The following is a 21286-nucleotide window of genomic DNA, read 5'->3' as shown; positions in this document are numbered from 1 at the left end:
TATAAGTGATGGGGATAAAATCCACAGCCTTCTTTTTGTTTAAAATGTATTCATAGGTTTATCTGAAGGTAATGAGGTTTCAGTCATCCAAATGAGCCACATCAGGTGGATATCATTCAGAGTTCACAATTGTCTTTTTTGGACCAAATCCCATCTTTTTGTGACTATCCTTCCACTGCAGCTCAACAGGAAAACACAGAAGGGGAATTTGATACAAAAAAGTAATTTTGGAAGATACTTTATTTGTCTGACTTAGACTGCTGAAGCTTTGTATTAACTTCAGATAAACTTTTAAATAAACTTTTGCATGAATCAAGGACTGTGGATTTTGTTACCCGTCACTTACCTTCAAAGTGCCTGATTAAGGAAGGGATCTTCTAATGGTCAGTATAATAAATAATAATAATGATAATGCATTTTATTTTTACTGCATTTTCATTCATAGAAACTCAAAGTGCTACAGTATTAATAACATAGAACACACGATATAAAGAAAATAGTAATGAATTAAGATGAAAAAGGCTTCCTGAATAGAAACATTTTTAGGCATTTTTTTTTAAAGAGTTTAGGGTCTGTGCTGCCCTCAGATGAATCTGGTGTGGAGTGCCAATAAGGAGAGCTTCAGTTTTGCTGCTGTTTAACTGGAGTAAATTTGTGTTCATCCAGTGCTTTACCTCCTGATGCATGACATGGCTGCAGAAGGACTTTTTGATGTACAGCTGGGTATCATCAGCATAGTGATGAAAAGACATCCCATGTCTGCTGATAACATGTCCAAGGGGGAGCATGTACAGGGTAAACAGGATAGGGCTGAGAACCGATCCTTATGGAACACCACAGGTGAGAGGGACAATCTAGACCTGCATCCTTCCAGTGAGTCCTTACAGAAAGGTACAGCAGGAATGATTACAGCGAGCGAAGCCTGTTTCAATGTTCTTGTGGGCACCTGACTATTGTTTTAAGACAGACTTAAAAAATCATGAACCTAACCTTTAAGAGGTCAGATGTAGACTTCATCACAATCCGAAGCGACTAAGAACCACTAACCCAAGGAAGTGGTATCTGCTGGTGCCTAATGAGTACCAGACCAAAAAAGGTTGAATTAATGCACTGTTTACAATGTATAATTGCTTCCTGATATTTAAAAAAATGTCAGTCTCATTACCCTGCAAATAAAAGCTCTTTGTGACACAGTAAAGACACAGTACAAGGGAAAGCTCTTTATTTCACTTTGCTCAGACTTCGACCAACAAAACAAAGCTCCAACGCCTGAGACAGCAGCAAACAGTCCAGCATCTCTCAACGATGTGACTTTGAAACAAACTACTGTTGAGAAAACACATTACATCACACAAATAATATGTTCAAAATAATTCAGACTTTGCATTTAACCCGAGGAGAGCGAGAAGCGTCCTGCCCCGGCTCTCTCTCTCCGCTCTCCTCTGCTGCTCATAGCTAAAAAAGGTGTGAGTCATGTGACACAGTCTAAGCAGTCTCTTCCTTGCTCCACAGCTGTCAATCACTGTTCCCTCAGCCAAAAGCACAGCTTGCAGTCGCTGTGGCTTGGGTTGGGAGGGGGGTGTAGGGGGGGCGGGATGTCGTCGGGGTAGGCAGTGCGGGATTGGTTGCTCGGCTTAAACTGCGTGAGATGTGATTGAGGGAAGGAAGGGTGGAGGTGTCATGTTTGAGTGCCACAATAGCAAAACCACAAATAGATACACAGATTTAGTTCAGAATAGAGTTTAAAATTGGTTTTAATCTTACTGTTTATTAGGATTATATTACTGGGCTGAACTTTGTCTGGTGACAAAGAGCAACAGTTCAACTCACAGCTGTGAAAACAACAGGAATACTGAAAATGTTTGCTAGGTGTGTGTGTGTGTTTCTGTAGGCTGTCGTGTGCGTGTGTGTGTCTCTATATGCGTGTATGTCTGACCTTTTAATCTGTCTCTGTGTGTGCATATCTTGTGTGAGGTTAGCTTTGCTGACTTTTTGTGTGTGTGTGTGTGTGTGTGTGTGTGTGTGTGTGTGTAGATATGGATGCAGTTGTGTGTCTATCTGTAGGCCCTGTTGTGCCGGGGGTACGGCGACATGATTGCGTCCACGCTACCTTCGCTGTCCGAGCTGCTGTCAGAGTCGCTGCTGCCGGAATAAACCCAGAGTCCTGGTAAAACTCCAACACACACGGCTGCTGATGGCAGATGTAACACGCCTTGACCGGAGCTCAGGGGAGCCGGGGGGGTCTTCGCCGTCAGGCCGGGGACTGTTTGTTGATTTTCAGCTCCCCTTGCTTCTCCTCCTGCTCCTCCCTCCTGTTCTGAACAGCACAACAGACAGTCAGATTCAGAGTTTGTACATGCAGACATCACCGTATCAGGCTCTTCTTAAAAAAGGTCAGAGATGAAAATGCAGAGAGTAGGCAACTCAGTGGATTATCTAACCAATGAAAAAGAAAACCAGATTCGAGATTAGGCACCGGCCCTTTAACTGCCTTGGATGAAAAGTGGTATTAACAAAAGTGTGAAACAAGGTCAAGCCAACCCTGGGCTTTATGTAGACTCAGGTTTAGGCCTTTGTGTGAGTTTCTTTTCTTAGGTTTCTATTATGAGGCAGAGCTGCCTAAAATAAGAGTAAAAGTGGTTCCAATGAATCTACATCACACTTATACTATAAAAAAACGTTGGTTGCCCTTTTCAATAATAACTGATTCCAGCTTGTAGCAGAAGAAAAACACACAATCTTTGCTGCAGTGAGCTGTGTAGGAGTTTATGTTTTCCTGGTCTGATAGTTATATCATTTAGAAATTCAAGGAATTGTCAAAATGATGCACAACTCAAAATCTGAAAATCTGGAAAACAGCTGAAAGCCCACTACAGAAAGATATTCCTCCTTTTAGGCCTCAGGCTGCAGCCCACCTGTGTGTCTGTCTCCGTTTCCTGTTGTTGCCGATGTGATTTCCACCTTCTGTTTCTTACTGCTGTCTGACGACTGGGACGAACTGGTTGAGAGAACAAAGAGATTCTTAAGATGTAAAGCTGCTCTGATCAATATTTTCATATTAACAATGGGTCAAAGGATTACGTGCAATGCGAGTGGGGTCCACTGCAGTGACAAACCAACAGAGAATTATCAATCGACTCTGCAGTTCCCCTCAGTGCTACAGAGTTTTTGTTAGTTAGTGACTTTCAGCTCATTGTTTTAGTTCGGTCTCACTGCTCTTATCCGCGTAGCTTCCAGCTGCAACTGGCTGCTGCTTTCAGCAAAAAAAATCCTCATACTTACACTTCCTTTCCAACGCTCAAGGACAGACTGATAAGGTTAGTAAATAATTGTTGGAAATAGTGGTACATTTAGGAGTTAATTTCCCTCCGCAGTTGGTGGACCAAAAAAAGAGCTAAAAGGAGAGTGAAAATTTGATTTATATTCATCAAGTGAACACAAACACGACTCCAAATGAATGCTAATGTGTGTCGTGTCTGCTGCATTCGTAAATAGGCAACTGCTTGCTAACAAGTTCTCCATATGAGCTTTATAAGTTGATAAAATATTGATGTTGTTTACAGCTTGTTCTGCTGCCCCCAAGTGGCCAAAAAAATGAACACATGCAGGTTTAAAGGACGTGTGTCTGTGTTTACCTACCTGCGTCTCTTGACAGCTCCAGCCAATAAATGGGCCTGAGACAGGTGGCTGGTCCTTTGCTCCGCCCCTGAATGTTTAGGTGCTGACTTCTTTTCAGGCTCGGAGCGGCTGTCAGCGGACGCTTGCTTCGCTAGAGCACTGTGACAGTACAGAGTTAAGGTGAATGAGCCATAATGGAGCCTTGGAGAGAGAACACAGAGTGGTGCTCAGGGGCAGAAAGAAACAAACGACCCATTCAGCAGCGGTTCAACAAGTTGCAGCCTGTCCTCCCTTCAGGGGGAGCCATTACAGCTCTCCATCAGTGTGTTGGAAGAAGTGACACCGTTCTGACAGGCACAGAAAAGCACTCAGGCAGAGAGGTGGAGAGAGAGAAGGAGGGACAAGAGAGTGACACAGATAAAGAGCCTAAAACAAGACATAGCTCAGGGGACATGAAATAGGGTCGAGATGCAGTGACAGAGAAGCATTGGACAGGAAGACACACAAAGACAGAGCACTCAAGGTTCAAGACAAAAGGGACAGGTGGACGCGGATCAGCAGACACACCGTGGGACGTTAGATATGTGTGTGGTATAAATGAGCAGTTCTGAGTTTTCACTGCATTAACTGAGGTCTGCACCTGTGTGTGTGTGTGTGTGTGTGCATGTACTTTGTGTTCACAGCAGCAAATGACTGCTTTAAATCGTCACCGTAGTTACCAGCCTATGATACAGTTTCCACGACAACCCATTCTCTTCATCATCTGCAGATAAACCCGCCTGTCAGAAACCTGTCTGTCCGTAAAAACAAAGAGAGTGTGACACACAGGAACACATGAAACGCACAGAGAGCAACAAGCAACAAGAAAAACTACTGAACACATGGTCAAATGTGCACCATGGACATGCAAGAATTTCATATAGTAAGAGTATTTACACTTTGATGTGAAGCACAGTACCTATAGATTATAAGAGTTCTGTTTATATTTAGGTGGTCTGATCAACAGACTGACCAACTGTTAAGACACAACGAGTCTTTCACTTAAACTAGTAACTGTATCAATGCAAATATGTCTGTTTTTCTGTATATGCTGTAATGTAGAGAAGAAACAAAGAGCACAGTCAGTGTCTGGATGACTCTGATGAAAGAAAAATGTCTACGGTTCTTTCATGGGCTAAATTCTGAGGTTACATAATGCAGTGATAGTACCGTTAAAACATGACGGGATTTGGCAAACAGAAAGGCTGACTGCAGACCTCCAAATTGTTACCCAGGCCTAAGGTTTGCTCAGCGCTTGCGCCCATTGATAGCGGCTTCCTTTTGCCCAATCAGAGTTTAGAAGGCGGGATTAAGAGCGGGGAATCTTCCTACTACATTCATGAAAAAAGCATGTGGATCAGCTGTACAAGCTGTTTAAAGTCAACCTACAGAAATAACAACTCATAGACTGACATATTTATTTGATCAATGTGATCAAAGAAACGTAGTTAATGTAGTTAACTGCTCCTAGCAACCGTTACCGCAGACTGGACTGGACGGACACATCACTTGCTACTGATTGGTTAGAGCAAAACAAAACAAAATAACAATACCTGAATGAATATTAAGCTACAACAAGAAGATAATTGACATTGGTTGTAATAATTTTGTCTTTCGGATAAAGATAGATACCTTCACTGTTTATAGGTGGGATGACTCATGTACAGCATGGCTCTGGTATCATACATGAGGATGGACACATGGATATGTAGAAGGTGTGTGTGTGTGTGTGTAATGATGCAGTGCCAGCAGGAGCTCGACTACATTGGAGATGTGCCTGTCTTTGCTAACACACATAAAGCTGCTTATCATACACGGACCAAGACACTCCCATATTAGCAGCATGCAAGCCCTTCAACTGTTGTAAACAGCATGAAGTGCACGAAATTACCAGCAAACAGCTTTACTGTTTAGCATAGAGAGATACACTGAAACACTTACTGAGAAAACTCTACACAATATACTGTATGGAGAAAACTACAGTCACACTCATCACAATGGACACTCGCTGTAGGACACCTGGCTCTGATCTATTACATTATGTCTGATTAGACATATTACTGTGTGTGTAAATCATGCTGTAAAATTCCCACAAGTAAAAAAAAAAAATCAATCTGTCTTCTTTAATTGACTACCTTAATGTATGAGATAGTCGTTACAAGTGCAACAATAATTTATGACTCCTATCAACTTCTTTCAGCAGGAAGTATTAACTGCATCAGCACTAACAGATCTCTGGCCCAGCTGATACCTCACAACAGTCGCCTGTCACTGACACAAACAATAAAGTCACATTTTCACAACAGGGGTGAGTGAGCTAGAAAAGTAAAGCTGAAACCCAGCAGGGAATGTCTACAGAAAAGCTACTGCACTGCAATACAAAAATGAAAATTCTCCTTTGTTTTAAAAGCATGCTGGTCAGTGGGGCAGCGTGCGGGTTGGCAGGTAATCTCAGCATCATTCAAATTATTGAGTTTTATTGTTACTGGTCTGTATGATGATACATTTTGTGTTAACAGGTTTATTTTAGTAAAAAAGCAAAGATACCCCGTGCACAGCGATGCCTCTCTCCTGGGTGCCAGCTGATGCAGGGCAAATTACAGAAAATCAAAAAAGCATTTCAGCGCACACTAGGATACCAGGATAGATACTATTTTATATAATGAATGACTATTTCTATAAAATAGTGTCTATCCTAGTATCCTGGGGTGCACTGAAATGCTTTTTTGATTTTAATTTAATTTTAGCATTGGATTTGATATGTATTCAGTTTGGGGAAGCATTGAATCTGACTGACTTGCTCTGGGGGCAGTTTGAGTGTTTAATTATCAGTTTGAATGGATACTTGTTTGGATATTTTTTTTCTCTATGACTTATCTCTTCCAATTGTCATTTCATAAACAACAAAATAACAAAAGACAAATGAAGTGCTCATTGCTTATTTTAAACCTGCAAAAATCTGTTATCGCTCACTAAAAGGGGAAATAAAAGATGAAAGGGAAAATAATCATTGAGTGATACTAACGGCTAATGAAAAGGTTTTCTTTAAAAATGAACGCATAATAAAAAGGATATTCTGTATTCCAACAGTTCCTGCTTCTCCTCATCCCTGCGCTGCTTCTCCACCAGACTCTGTTGCCGGGAGACCTCGTCCAGGAAGCTGGTCTCATCATCGTCCAATCCCCTCACCATGTTCTCTGTCACCATGGAAACAAACATGCTCTCAACACATGGCGGTCGAATGATAAACTTCATAGATGAAGATAGTAAAGCGTGTGCACTGTTAATAGATGTGTGACATTTATTGTTCATTTTGAACACTGCTGCCTTCAGAATTGTTTGAATGTACTAAAATTGTTTTATGATTGCTTGAAATAAATAAGTGTGAGTTATTTCCCAATCCATCTCTTTACCAAAAACTATTAAAATGATAAAGGAAGGAATGATAGGATATGGTGTTGCATAGCTGCAAATCTGCAGTGAAATGCAGAAAAAACTTTCAACTAAGGAGAACTACTGAGCAGTGGCAAGAAAACTTTAAACAGATACCGGCTATGAATATTTCTGTGATTATGTCGTGGTAGTAATTAAAATAAGCTGAACAAGATACCTAGAGCTACTCTACAATAGTAATACCCAACCAACAGGGGCAGAGCAAAGTCATCAGAGATGTACAGATTTACAGTTTCACTATCATTAACTGAGTGAAGCATTTGTAGCACCAATGTAAATGGAACAGACAGCTGCAACACATGTGAAGAATAAATGCTGCTAAAGTCTTTTGCTTAATGTGAAATAATAGATCATTTAGCCTCCTATTTAGCTGCCTGAAGAGTTATTAAATAGAATCACTTGAGAAATTTAGAGGAGAAATGTCTTTGGTGAAACTGTTAACAGCTCAGACATGTGAAACGTAACAAGCGGCCCCAACTAGACACAGTTTTAGACAAGTATTTTAAGCATATAATATGATTTTTATGATGTAACTTCTAACCAAAGCTGTCAGATAAATGTAATGGAACAGAAAGTACAATATTTGTACCTCTGAAATGTAGTGGAAAAGTACCATAAAATGTAAATACTCAACAAATACAATACTTGAGTAAATGTAAATTGTTGTTGTGCCTCTATTATAAGTAATATATTTCTAAACCTATCCTTATCTGCAAAGTAAAGAGCAGTAGCTAAACACGTAATAAAGCTGACATTTTGACATATCCTTGTCATGACTGCTGATCTTTATAACACTGAGCCACTAACTCAGCAGCAGAGGAAAAGTGACACTTATAACAAAGAGAAACCCAGAGACAAAGACCCACTGAATTTGAATTGCTCCTCAAACTCCTCTTGCTTCTTGTCTTTCTGCTCCTGAAGTCGCTCAAAGAGGGAACGTGGGTCATACTCCTCCTCTGGGGCGTCTGAGGAATACACAAACAAATACGTGGATGTGTGCACAGCTGTGTGTATTGTAGAGGTTTGGTGTGTTGTCTTCTTCTCTTTTGGATCTGTGTTAATGTGTGTGTTCTTACTCTCTGGGTCATCAGGCTTTCTGACTTTCTCCCATTCCTCCTGTCTCTTCTTCCTCCTCTCATCAAGCTCTGCTTCCGAAACAAACTTCCTGCTGAGGTCGACGCCGGCTGTCCCTCCCCCTGCCATTACAACACACCTACACACGAACACACACGTTTTTTTAAACTATGTTTTTTACTCAAGAGTGGACACAGTGTCTTTCTGCTCTGCCCTTATAGACTACTAGGTGAGGAAGTCTGTAGTAGTGGTTTTCCTCCAGGGACCCACACAGACAATTTTCATGGATTCAACTGATTTATTCTTTTGCTATGTAGTCCTACGAGGGAATAAATCAATCTAATCCATTAAAACTCAACTTGTGTCCCCAGAGCAACACCATTTACAAAATCCTTTAAAACCACCGCTATCGACTACTGCACATTAATTACCTGTGAGTGTTAACTGCTCAAAACAACCCCAGACTACGATTCAGTGGTGCACAGGAAATAAAGTTTCAAAATCAACATGCCAACTCCCAATGGACAGGGTAATAACATGTTACTACTATGTTCACCAATCAAACATGGGCTGCAACTAACAATTATTTTCATTAATGGTTAATATGACGATTATTTTCTCGATTAATCGATTAGTTGTTTGGTCCATAAAATGTCAGAAAATGGTGCAAATGTTAATCAATGTTTCCCAAAGGCCAAGGTGATGTCCTCAAATGTCTTGTTGTGTCCACAACCCACAGATATTCAGTTTACTGTCATAGAAGACTAAAGAAACCAGAACATATTCACATTTGAGAAGCTGGAATCAGAGAATTTGGACATCTTTTCTTAAAAAATGACTTCAAACAATTAATCGATTATCAAAATAGTTGGCGCTTAATTTAATAGCGGGCAACTAATCGATTAATCGACTAATCGTTGCAGCTCTATCCAACATTAATTTGACTTTATAACGGTAATGTTTCAGTGATCAAAACATAAAAGCACAAGAAAGTAAGTAAAATAGCTTCTAAAAAGACTGATTGTTGCTGTAATGTCAGGTCACATGCATATCTTGCATATCTAGACAAAAATAAAATAATGAATCAATAAAACTTTCCTGACATTTGGATTTTTGCCACCATACTCTTAAATGTCTTCTGTTCAGTTTCTGTATGACTAAAATGAAATTCCTGTAAGCCATAGAAAACTTAAGCAGGGCTTCTCACTGAAACAAGCTGCACAATGTTGATAATGTCACAAATGCAATGTCAAAGGCAGTTAAATGCTGCACAGAAAGCGAGAGCTTTTCCCATATTTTTACAAAACAGATCCATGAATAATCTGGCAGCATGTATTTCCCATAAAATCACTACTTATATACAGACGGGTGACAAATTAAAGGAAAAAACAACATAAAGTATCTTAGCAAAGTGTTGGGCCACCATGTGCCACCAGAACAGCTTCAATGCTCCTTGGCAATTATTCTACAGTCTCTGAACTCTACTGGAGGGATGAACACCATTCTTCAAAAAGATATTCCCTCATTTGGTGTTTTGATGATGGTGGTGGAGAGCGCTGTCTAACAAGTCAGTCCAAAATCTCCCATAGGTGTTCAACTGGGTTGAGATCTGGTGACTGTGAAGCCATAACATATGATTCACATCATTTTCATATTCATCAAACCATTCAGTGACCCCTCGTGCCCTGTGAATTGGTGCATCCTGGAAGAGACCACTCCCATCAGGATAGAAATGTTTCATCATAGGATAAAGGTGATGACTCAGAACAAGTTTGTATTGATTTGCAGTGACCCTTCCCTCTAAGGGGACAAGTGGTCCCAAATCATGCCAGCAAAACACCTCCAAAGCATAACAGAGCCACCAGTTACCCTCACTGTAGGGGCCAAGCATTCAGACCTGGACCAGTTTGTCCTTTAATTTGTCACCCGTCTGTATTTTCTCAGCAGGAGAAATGAATTACAAAAGATGAACCGAGGTCACATCCCTGAGAGGAGATGTTTTCACTTATGTTTCTAGTACTGTTATGTTTAAATATTAAAAGGCTAATCTGAAGTCAACATGTTAGGTTTTGGCTCTCCCTTGTGGCCACCTTTAATCATCACACGTAATTGAAGATATTAGCAATTTAACGAACTTCTCTTCAACGAAAACAGCTCAGGAACCCAGTAAGGATACCACAAAGAATTTGTAATGAGGTACGACAGGTGTCTGTTTAATAGATCTGAGCTTTTACCTTGTATCAGTTACCTTTCCAGCCGTACACTGCAACAATAACAACATTAGCCGCTTAAGAAGGCTAGCATTTAAAGATAGAGGACACACTCGGCTACCGACGTAACAATCAACCAATACAACAATCAATCTGCAATATAACAGTCAGATACATTGGTTATCTATTGCTGAGGTTCAGATAGTTGTTCTGTAAGGCTGAGGACACGCAGGTGCCTTTCTTGCTTGCTGCAAAACGGCTAACGTTAGCTTCATTAGCATCCAGGAAAGCTGTCAGTCCGCCTTGTTGGAATATTAATACTTTCAGATGCTGAGCAGACTCGAACATCAACTTATGACTATTTCATATCAATATCACATAGAATAATTGTGTCACTTGAACTTACCAAGCTCGGCTAGTCGATACTCCAAATCAATGACGTTTTGTGTCACTGTAAAAATGTCTCGTCGCGATTTCCGACGTGCGTCTTTAGTTCCGACTTTTCTTTCCGTTTTGACGCCACTTACGGAGCACAAAAAATGACATAAGCATAAACAAATGAATAAATGCAGGAATAAATGATTGAATACATAAATAAGTTTAAAAAATGTTTTTTATTTAATGGAAAAGGACATAATTAAATTAATGTATTGGATTTATTTTCTACATTTCCATAAATAATTTACTCATTTACTTCTACATTTCTACATTAATTTATTTCTGTATTTCTACATTTATTTATTTAATTATTTATTTCCGCATTTATTTATTTATTTATGCTTCTGTCATTTTTTGTGCCCCATAGCCACTGGCTCTTTGTCTTGGTAGAGTAGCAGGACATGCAGTACCTGCCATCTGCAGGAATACACTTTAAATGGGTTACCATTTAATATATCATATTTTTGGATGTGTATATGGGTAATTCTTCAACTATGGTCTGGGATTTTTTTTTGAAAATCTAACCTAAATCTAATTTTTATAGAAATGTATTGATATGCTTTATTAATCCATTCTGTGTAGAAACACTTCCTGATTGTGACAAAATACCTAAAATAATATATAATTTTGGCATTTCATTCTAACATTCAGGGGAAATAATCATTTCCATCACACAACATAACAGAATTTTTAAAACAAAATTACAGACATTCCAAAATATTTCAGGAAATCTCTCACACTGATCTGCGCCAATATATAAATTCATGAATTTTCAGGATTTTAAAGATAATTTTTCCCATTGTTTACATGGGAAACAATGTAAAACTGCATCGATGAAATCTTTCAGACATTTTTTCTTACAGTGCACAATCATTTTCAAATTCTGTAAATCTATTGTGACCATAATTGCTCAATTTTCAATAAAGCATTATTAGTGGGACTATTAGTGGGAATGTTATTTTTATACATTTTATGTAAAAATATGTGCTGTGATAGAAATGACACGGTGTGTCAGAAAAGACCAGATGTGGTGGAATGCAACAAACTACATGGGTGAACAGTGTTGTTTGTGACTATTTTACCTTTAACTGCTAACGGAAAATGAGCCAGTCCAGGTTCAGATCCCCTCATTACTATTAATTCAGAAGAGGCCTACAGTGACCAGAGCATGGCAATGTCTGTAAAAGTATCAATATTTACTGAGTTGGAGGGTAATACATACCAATAATGGTCAGATGCATGTTCCTACCAATGCAGAGATCCAGCACAATATATTCAAATTTCATAAAATGCTGTTAATCTATATATTTACATACACTATTCATGCCTACACAATTGTATTCAACATCTAGCTGATGGTAGATGTGGCAGTGAATATAACTAGTGGCTATTGGCAATATTAGTGGCACTAGAAAAGCAGGGATGACAGCTAGACAACTGAGTGTGCCAAGGTGTTCAGATTATACTGCCCATCAAGACAGTGGGGCCAGTGTAGGTTAGCTTAAACAGATACAATGCAGATATAAAGCTTGATCAAGTCACCAACTAGAGTAATGGGTGAGAGCAGGATTCAAAGGCAGTTTAAAGGTTTATCAGGTCAGGGTTAGAGAATGTTGTCTATCAGAGGGCTTAGTACATTTATAACAACACAGCCTGATACCCACTGTAGGACCTAATGATAGGTAAAAACATCATTTAACATATAATATATCATATACATTATATAATATACAGTATACAGTCCAAACCCTTGACTGGCATTGTATTATTAGATTAGTAATAATCTATTTTAAAATATACATGTATTAGTATTAGTATAATTTTTGTTTCGTATTATAATTAATCAATATCCAAAGAACAAAAAGGGGTTCGCACACCCAAGTCAATTACATAGTTTCTGTTTTTATTCTGAACAAGAATAACAATACCTAAAGTACAAATACAAAGTTCATAATAACTAATCAATATTATTTGAGTAATATTACGTATTAATATTATATACTACAGAACTTCGACGGGAATGACCACCCAGCGTTTGGCACATTTTACATGTATTGTTAATGGTCAGTAAGAGTAGCACAAAAGCCATCATATTTGTTCTCAGGCGTAACTGGCTGTGGATGATTAACTGGGTTCATTTCCACTGTCTCTGCTGTGTGTCTGCAGACCACTTTACTGCGTTGCCCTGAGTTCGATCTTCATACGATAAGGTTTGGGAGTCAGAGTGACCCCATAGACTGGAGTGTAGTCTGGCTCTCCTGCATCCTCAGGCCAGATGAACTTAAACTTCCTCAGCAGAGTCACCATGATGAGGAAGAGCTCCATACGAGCCAGACCCTCTCCAAGACACATACGAGGACCTGGGACATGAACAAGACTCAAAGGTCATTGATTAAACCCACCCTATCTGTGTATGCATTTGAAGGTGTGATACAACAAGACCTGCTCTGTTGTTTGTTTTTTATGCTCTCGTACCTGCAGAGAAAGGCATGAAGGCCTCTGGTTTGACAAATTCTCCCTGGTCATTGAGGAAGTTTTCAGGGTTGAATTCATGGGGGAATTTCCACTGTCCCTCCTCCTTCAGCACTGAGGTCAAGTTAGGGATGATCATTGTACCCTGAGGAGAAAGTGAAGCAAAGGTTATGTTACTCTGTTTGGAAAATCTGTTACCTACATTGAGAGACAACTGTTTTCTTACAAGCAGTGAAATCAAGAAATTTTTGATTAATTATGAATTATTATTTGCAGAAAAGTCAATTTCAGCTTTGTTCCTTGCAGAGTTTGACTCTGCTTGCAACCATGAAACAAATTGCTTTTTCAACATGAAGCTATAGAGTACCTGTGAAGTTTTTTCCCACAAAACATCACTTTACTGTCACTATTGCCAAAACTATTGAACACCAGCTGCCTCTTACCTTAGGAATGGAATATCCCATGAGCTCTGTGTCTTTTGTCGTACAGTGGAAGACGCTGAGTGGCACAGTGTTGGCGATCCTCTGCACTTCATGGATCACAGCCTGGAAGAAAAGACATTGAAAGAGCAACTTAACACCCGATAAAAATCTTATCATTGCTGACCCCCAGTGGTATAACTTCTTAGCTTGCTGCAGTGATGCAAAAGTGAACTCTAGGACCCCATGACACCCAGAGGTGTTGTCAGAGGTGAAAATCTTTAAACAACATGTTTAAAGATTTTCTTTTGCAAATGATCCCCTACCTTTAGAACACTCAGTGTCATGCTCTGACAAATATGCCACTGAGACCCATTTGTACACATGAAATAAAAGTGAAATTATTATATCTGATGATTTACCTGCATGTAAGGCATGTTGTTCCTGTCCTCAAAACTGGCCCGATCCTTCCCTTCCAACACCTGGTCTATCTCCTGCTGACAACGCTCTGAAAAATACAGCAGAGAGAGGGGGGTGGTGGCAGTGTTTACTGTTAATATCACAACAACAATGCAACAATAATGTAATGAAGAACGTGATTGAGAGCGGGTGACAGGTATAGAGAGGCTGGTAAATGGTGGAATGATGGCATTCAGGGTCCTGGTGTTGTACATGCTGGCTTGGTTGCGTGGCTTACTGGCGCACTTAATGAGGTGGAACACATGTGCTTTTTTCACTGTAAGGTCTACAGGACAAAGTGGGAAAAATTCGTCTTTTGGCTAAATCTGACACATTTATATCACATTGGTGTTAATTAATGTGTTTTGTCCCTGATATATAAATGAATATTGAAATAAAAAACGAGAACAACATGTGGAAATGCCTGAAGAACAGTAGACTGAATGATGGATACTAATGACAAATTATAAAATTAAACAAACAAACAAAAAAATACACAGGCTTCTAATTTTTAGCCTGCAGCCATCAGTTTCATTGATGGAAATGACAGTCTCCAGCTAATTTTAGCAGCTGTGGTAGCTAATTGAAGAGGACATATTATGCTTTTTGTGGTTTTCTGTAATTTATATACTGTTATGATGTCAGATACCTATGTTAAACATGGTCATAGTTCCACAACTTGAAATTATCGTATGTAAAAATGCCCCCTGCATGTTAACAGGCCAGGTTTCAACCGTTTGCCGGCCGTTTGCATTCTTTTTTTCCACCTTGCCGACAAGCTGGCGTTGTCGTTGGCATGCAGATATTCCAGTTGAGCCCCAAATTCAAAATATAAAAAAGTGCATAATATGTCCCCTTTAAGGTCAGTTCCATAAATTGGCCAAATGATCAAATGGAACTCTTGACTCTTGACACACCTTAGATTCAGGAGGAGAAATGCAGGTTCTATCCTGGACAAAGACCAGCTCTTTCCTCTTTCAATTCTTGTATGTATCCATATTTACAACAAAATATCAGATGTAATTTTGCATGGTGTTACATCTTTTCACTGATTTTTCACAGCAGATATTCTGACATGTCACACATGTCAAAATGTCTTCTGTGATAAATACCTATTCTGTTTGTGACTTTCACAGAAATAATTATAGAAATAAGTGATGGATGAATAGATAAAAAATTTAGATAGACAGAAAGACAATGGCAGGACTATGGAGCCAATGACAGAAAAGAAATAACCTATGATTACCCGTGCATGCATACCTTGTATGTGTGGGTGGGTCATAAGGTAAAGGAAACCAGTAAGCAGAGTGTTGGAGGTAGTGTCAGTCCCAGCAAAGTGAATATCAAGAGCGTACATAGAGAGTTCTTCTTCTGAAAATGAAGAATCGTCACCTCTCTAAAAAGAGGAGAATGTTTCTTCAAGCAAAGATCAAATGAAATTATACCTTACTGACACACACACACACACACACATACATATACCTTACTGACACACACACACACACACACACATACACACACACACACACACACACACACACACACACACACACACACACACACACACACCTTATCCATTTCATCCAGATAGCAGTCAACAAAGTCTCGTGGCTCTCCAGGGACTCTGGTGTTCTTGTGTTCAGCCAACACACGCTTTGCAATACGCTGACAAGTCTGAAAAACATGAATCATTGAGAGCATTAAGAGCATTTGTGTTGGTTGTTGTTCTCTGTGTGAGGTTGCACCAAGAGTTTTAGATTAAATTTTTCACAGTTCATTATAAATAAATACAATAAATTTCCAGGACCTATAAACATACCTTAACATTCTTAAAGGCCTTGGAGAAGGGCAGCGGCAGGTTACGAATCATGGGAAAGGAGTCATACAGCTGTAAAGAAAGATTTATCCTTAACTTATCTGAATCCAGATAATTTTATTATCAAATGTTTCACTTCAATGGCAAAAGTTAAGACATACAAAGTACTACTGGAGATAAGTAGTTAGAAGTTAATTTGCAAGCTAAAATTCTGTTTTTAGTTAGCAAACAACACTTCAATGTCTATGAGGCAAGGTGAGTAAGATTACCAAGTTGAAGAAATAGGTCTTTAGAGTGTTTGGCACAGGTAGTTCAACTGAGACACCAACACACCAAATGTCAACAGCTACTGCAGTTGCAGAAGTGTGGATGGTTTGAGAGGACAGTGATTTCAGACAGCCTCAAAGAGGTTCTGGAGGACAATGAGACTGAACCCTCGAATCCAAACCCTAATCTTAAGTGTACCCTGGTGCACTTTACAGGTGAGTGTGACACACTTAACGGTTACACCAAGTCTGAGAATAAGAATTTCTCAGAAAAAGTTAAGGTGCTAAATACCAGAATCCCAGATGATGCTCTAAGTGCAGAAGTTCAGGTATCTTGGGGTTCTATTCTTAGGTGATGGTAATGGCATGGCTCTAGGGATGGCAATGTTGATCTATCTGTCAGTCCACCACTTCAGTCCAGGATTGCCATGAAATTTTGTATAGACATTCATTATACACAGAGGACAAAGTCTACTTACGTAGGTGATCCCCTGACTTTTCCTTTAACGCCACCATGTGCTTCACATCAGTGGTTTTAAGTGAAATGTCTAACAACTATTGGATGGATTGAAATTTAGGACACACATTCATCTTCACTTTGGGATGAATTGTATCATCTTTGGTGGCCCCTTGGCTTTTCCTCTAGCACCATTACTGGGTAAAACATTTTGTGTGGCCAATACTTTGTTTCCTTATCAAATACCTGCAACTAATGATCTGCCAACAAGCCTTAGTTGCACTTTTTGTTTCATGCTAATTAACAAATGTTAGCATGCTAACATGCTAAACTAAGATGGTACACATGGTAAATATTACACCTCCTAAACATCAGCATGTTAGTATTATCATTGCGAGCATCTTAGCATGCTAAAGGCTAAAATTAATATTTAACTCAAAGACTCTTAGGCTGTGTCTAAAATCACTCCCTATTTAATATATTGTGCATTACATTCACCCTCCATTTTATTTGCGTCTCCGAATGCTGAGTGTGTAAATATATCCACTATATTGTGCCCTCAAAAGTTCCACAAAAAGTAAGTGTCCATGGCATGCACACTACTTTCTGTTAACAATCCCACAATGCTTTGCTCTGCATTTTAAAGATTTGAAAACTACCAACAACGATTAGTTAGTGTCCTAAATCTTGATTTATGCTCACTATTGAGTAATTTAGCGTCTATTATATAGGGAGTAGTGAATCATGCTTTGACTCACCATAGCCCATGGTCCATTGGCTAGCTTGGCATTCTCAGTGAAGCACTGAACAAGCACTGTGATGAACTCATCATCATAGTCGTAGCGTTTACCAAACAGAACCTGGCAGATTATGTTGGATGCCGCGTTATGAAACATAAGTTGAGGGCTCAAGGTTTTGCCTGTAAAAACAATCCAGTGTCACAGCAGTTATTATTATGGTTTATTATTATGTCTGCTATTTACTTTTCATCTGAATTTATTCCAAACTGATTGAGATTTTTGTGTGCAGCTGGTTCAGTGAGTCTCCCCATTCACACACACACACATACACACACACACACACACACACACACACATACACACACACGTTGGGGTGCTTTATTGGATGATGTGGCTCAAAATTAATTGAAGAAGACTCTATGTTTTAAGAAAGATGATTTCATATTAAATATCCTCAGCCACATATTCTTGGAAATATAAAATTAGATGAGCACCTTCACATTTTACAGTCACAGGCTATAAAATGCCTTTTCTTAACAGAGATAGTGGGGTTTGACTCCGGGTTGCAGCTGACCAGTGGCAAATTGAAATGGAATGAAGCCCACTGATGGCAGACAACCCGAAACAGTAGTTGAACGTGTCAAGTTTCCCACAACACAATGCTCTGCCATAGCCTACTGCTATCAAAAACTGACAAAAAACCCCTAAAACATTATATATCATAATCAAAGGAGAAATAATTAAAACTGATGGCCTTAATATTGACCCATTGTACTGTTGAGTATCAAGGACACTTTTGTGTTTTTGTGTTAAAAAATGTTAAAGATTTAGTTAGAAGAAAACATTAACATGGTGACAATGAGCAAAATACTTCTGGGTGGTGGGTCCTCTGGTCCGTCCACCAGACTGAAGTGGACCATTAACTGATAAAAATTAAAATAAAGAAATAAAAACAAAAAATAGATGAAATCTTGTGATTAAATGTTCAGTAATGTAGCGGTTATAGTTCAAAAAAATTATAACAAATGAGAAAAAACAATACAGCTTCTGTGTTCCCAAGTCCCGACTGACAGAAAAAAAAGTGGTGCAGGCATGAAACATACTTCCAACTGAAATACATTAGTTTAAAAGTCGTGCTGAGTGTCACGAAAAAAATGTAAAATTTGTGTCCATGTACTCAAATCTATAGATTAAATTTCGTGGCTATTTCACAAACTACCATGATACTGGGTTGGTAAAAGACATAACACAGACTTAAGTGTGACACAGCATTGTACAAAAATTCAAACTTGAACCAAAATTCAACCTGGCAACAGACTTACACAATGAGCAGAAAGTGGCAGGTAGAGGAAGGGAAAAGGCGACTTTAAAAGGAACTGTATAAAATCTACTGATATTAATGGAAATGTATGATTAAAATCCATGTGGTAATACTTAAATATTTGTTTCATTTAAATCAGCTGCATCACTATTTGTGGTGGTGAGATTTTAGTGTGCACCTGTACAGATTAAAGTTGTATGAGGATTGTGTGGACCCACAGATGACGTACCAATGCTCTTTTCCAGTGTATTCATGACATATTGCATCTCTCCCAGAATCCTCTCCTCCATGGACTGCTTCCCCAGACCAAAGTTCCTCAAAGTCATCAGAGCAAAGCGACGATGCTCCCTCCAACTGGAGCCATAATCTGCCAGAATCACTCCTACAACAGGTGTGTTGACACAAAAAGCACACAGTGTGAACTTACAGGTTATCTAATGTCTGCTCCAGAGATCAATTACTTTCTAGCCTGTTGTATTATTAACTCTCTGCAATACTTTAATGTATTATCTTTGTTTACTTTCAAACCTGAGATTCAGATTAGTGAGTTGTATTCATAGTTATTGTACATTACACTTTAAAATACAGCAGTAGGGTTTTTGCTCACTATAAACAGACCAGATTCTTCTACACGAGGCGTTCATAATCTTAATTTATTTGGCTATCTGGACACAAGATCAATTAAAATAAGTGTGTTAATCTTCCTCATCCCTACCTTTAAATCTGACCTTATGGGCATCCCCTTTGTTTGTAATTAATAAATGGATTGAAGGACTTAGGGCTTGATATAATTCCCACTATCACAACATTTTTGATCTTAATGGCTCTAGACTTCTCTGCTTTTTATTTTGTTAAAGATGAAAGATGGATGACATTACTTTTGTCTCTCTGGGGAGGAGCTGTTTTTGCCTTTGGCTTAGCTTGTTCATAACAAATTGCTATTAGACCAACAAGACTTCTATGGCTGTGTGAAGCATACTGGCACTAATGGGAGACTTTTATGGAAATGTATTCTTGTTGAATGTGTTTTGATAGATTACATTTATAGGCTTTTTACTCGTAAAGGTTTCTTCAAGTACTGATAAAAGTTTCAAAATACTTCTTACTAATTTAGAAGCAGGCTTTAAGGGGCAACCCTAGTCGTGCTGGTTACTGTCCCATCCCTACATGCAGTACATGCATAGAAAGAGATATATTATTGCCATATGTACCCTAAATGTCTGACTCCTTTTTTAAAATCAACTAAATTTGATCTTTTCTCTCCTATAACACATCATGTCTGTCCTACCTCTCCTGTTGGTGGTGTCATTGACAAACAGGTCTTGGGGTCGTCCAGCAAAATCAGTAGCCTTAGACACCATAGCCTCCTTCATGGCCTTCAAACCATTGATGAATACAGCTGGTTTGGAACCAATGTACAGACTGTAGACATTTCCATAAGTCTTCCTCAGCTGAGAGAAAACACAACAGCTTGTCAGTTTTTGAAATACATCTACAGAATATCACATAACAGATGGATATTACGCTCACTCACTGAAATTACAGCAGCAGTATATTTGCCCACTTAAAGCTTGTGTTATCTAGGCATGCATATAGTTTTGGTTATAATTGCCCAGCCTTAAGATAATTGCTGAGACTGCCACCACCACTTCTGGATTTCTGGCATTGAATTTTGAATTGAAAATTTATATTTGTAAAAATCAACAGAAATGTCTCTTTCTAGAAACCTTATTGTGATTACTTGGGGCAGCGAGGTCTGTAGATTATCCTCCAGCACATAGTTTCTGTAAAAGCAGTTTGATGTTGTGATTTTAAAAGGGATTTTTCAATGCACTGAGCACCACAAAACTATCCCTTTTCGCCTATATTGTATTAAGATCTCAACAGCGAAGATCTCAAAATCTCACAAATATTGACTTAACAAGACCACTCATCTATTGTATTGGGCATCAGTTTGAAAACAGCCAGTGTGTACGGCCTAAACTGGTTAGTCAAAGTACACAGGTGGTCAACTCTGCACAGACAACGACAATATGTTGTGCAATCACACGAAAAGAGCAATGCTGTTGTAAATAACCCTTGCCCTTAGAAGCATAGTATACTGTGCGCATATTTCAGTGGCTTTGCATGTATTTTTATTTTACCCCAACAGCAAATAGGTTAGCTGAAACTAGCACTGTAAGTAAGTATTTAACTAGTTTAGACCCATTTTAAGTAGCCTTCTAATAATAGTAATTACATACATAACATAACAATTTAAGGCATTGGAAGAGCCATGCAGTGTTTTTCTTACCCTCTCAAAGTCATTCAAGGGGTTCTCCAAGCTTATGTTTAACACATTCCCGAGAAGCGGCAGGATAATGGGTCCAGGTGGAAAGTTCTTGGGCCTCAAGGTTATGAGTTGAATGAGGAATAAGCAAACACAGAGCCCTAGGATGATTAAAGTAAACATGGTGAGGGGACTGAACTGAACTGGAGAAACTGGCTGACTGATTTGCTTTAAA

General features: G+C 38.9%; 2 protein-coding genes across 2 annotated transcripts; both read right to left on the bottom strand.

Annotated features, from left to right (window-relative positions):
* Positions 1-2019: 2019 nt before the first annotated feature.
* On the bottom strand, positions 2020-10905 carry psme3ip1 (proteasome activator subunit 3 interacting protein 1). Its single transcript, XM_067588795.1, has 7 exons — positions 10801-10905; positions 8187-8323; positions 7977-8075; positions 6733-6854; positions 3640-3779; positions 2916-2998; positions 2020-2317 (listed from the first exon to the last, which is right to left on the bottom strand). The coding sequence occupies exons 2-7, from the start codon at positions 8311-8313 to the stop codon at positions 2055-2057; spliced, it is 834 nt and encodes a 277-aa protein (XP_067444896.1). The 5' UTR covers positions 8314-8323; positions 10801-10905; the 3' UTR covers positions 2020-2054.
* Positions 10906-12714: 1809 nt separating this feature from the next.
* On the bottom strand, positions 12715-21286 carry LOC137182527 (cytochrome P450 2F2-like). The gene is made up of 11 exons (XM_067588794.1): positions 21076-21286; positions 20071-20233; positions 19012-19164; positions 17480-17640; positions 16002-16070; positions 15752-15856; positions 15443-15578; positions 14146-14231; positions 13748-13849; positions 13308-13449; positions 12715-13192 (listed from the first exon to the last, which is right to left on the bottom strand). The coding sequence occupies exons 1-11, from the start codon at positions 21232-21234 to the stop codon at positions 13005-13007; spliced, it is 1464 nt and encodes a 487-aa protein (XP_067444895.1). The 5' UTR covers positions 21235-21286; the 3' UTR covers positions 12715-13004.

Source organism: Thunnus thynnus, chromosome 5, assembly GCF_963924715.1.
Source record: "Thunnus thynnus chromosome 5, fThuThy2.1, whole genome shotgun sequence".
NCBI lineage: Eukaryota > Metazoa > Chordata > Actinopteri > Scombriformes > Scombridae > Thunnus > Thunnus thynnus.
Note: the sequence above shows the minus strand (reverse complement) of the source record. Positions and strands in the feature narration are given on the sequence as shown.

Excerpts from the sequence above, each read along its gene's own strand:
- psme3ip1 (XM_067588795.1), bottom strand. The coding sequence starts at position 8,313 with ATGGCAGGGGGAGGGACAGCCGGCGTCGACCTCAGCAGGAAGTTTGTT. Across the intron at positions 3,780-6,732 it reads AGGAACTGTTGGAATACAGA|AGTGCTCTAGCGAAGCAAGC; the intron begins ATATCCTTTTTA and ends CTGTACTGTCAC. Across the intron at positions 2,318-2,915 it reads AAACGGAGACAGACACACAG|AACAGGAGGGAGGAGCAGGA; the intron begins GTGGGCTGCAGC and ends TGTGCTGTTCAG.
- LOC137182527 (XM_067588794.1), bottom strand. The coding sequence starts at position 21,234 with ATGTTTACTTTAATCATCCTAGGGCTCTGTGTTTGCTTATTCCTCATT. Across the intron at positions 15,579-15,751 it reads ATCTGGATGAAATGGATAAG|AGAGGTGACGATTCTTCATT; the intron begins GTGTGTGTGTGT and ends TCCTCTTTTTAG. Across the intron at positions 13,193-13,307 it reads CTTCATGCCTTTCTCTGCAG|GTCCTCGTATGTGTCTTGGA; the intron begins GTACGAGAGCAT and ends TTCATGTCCCAG.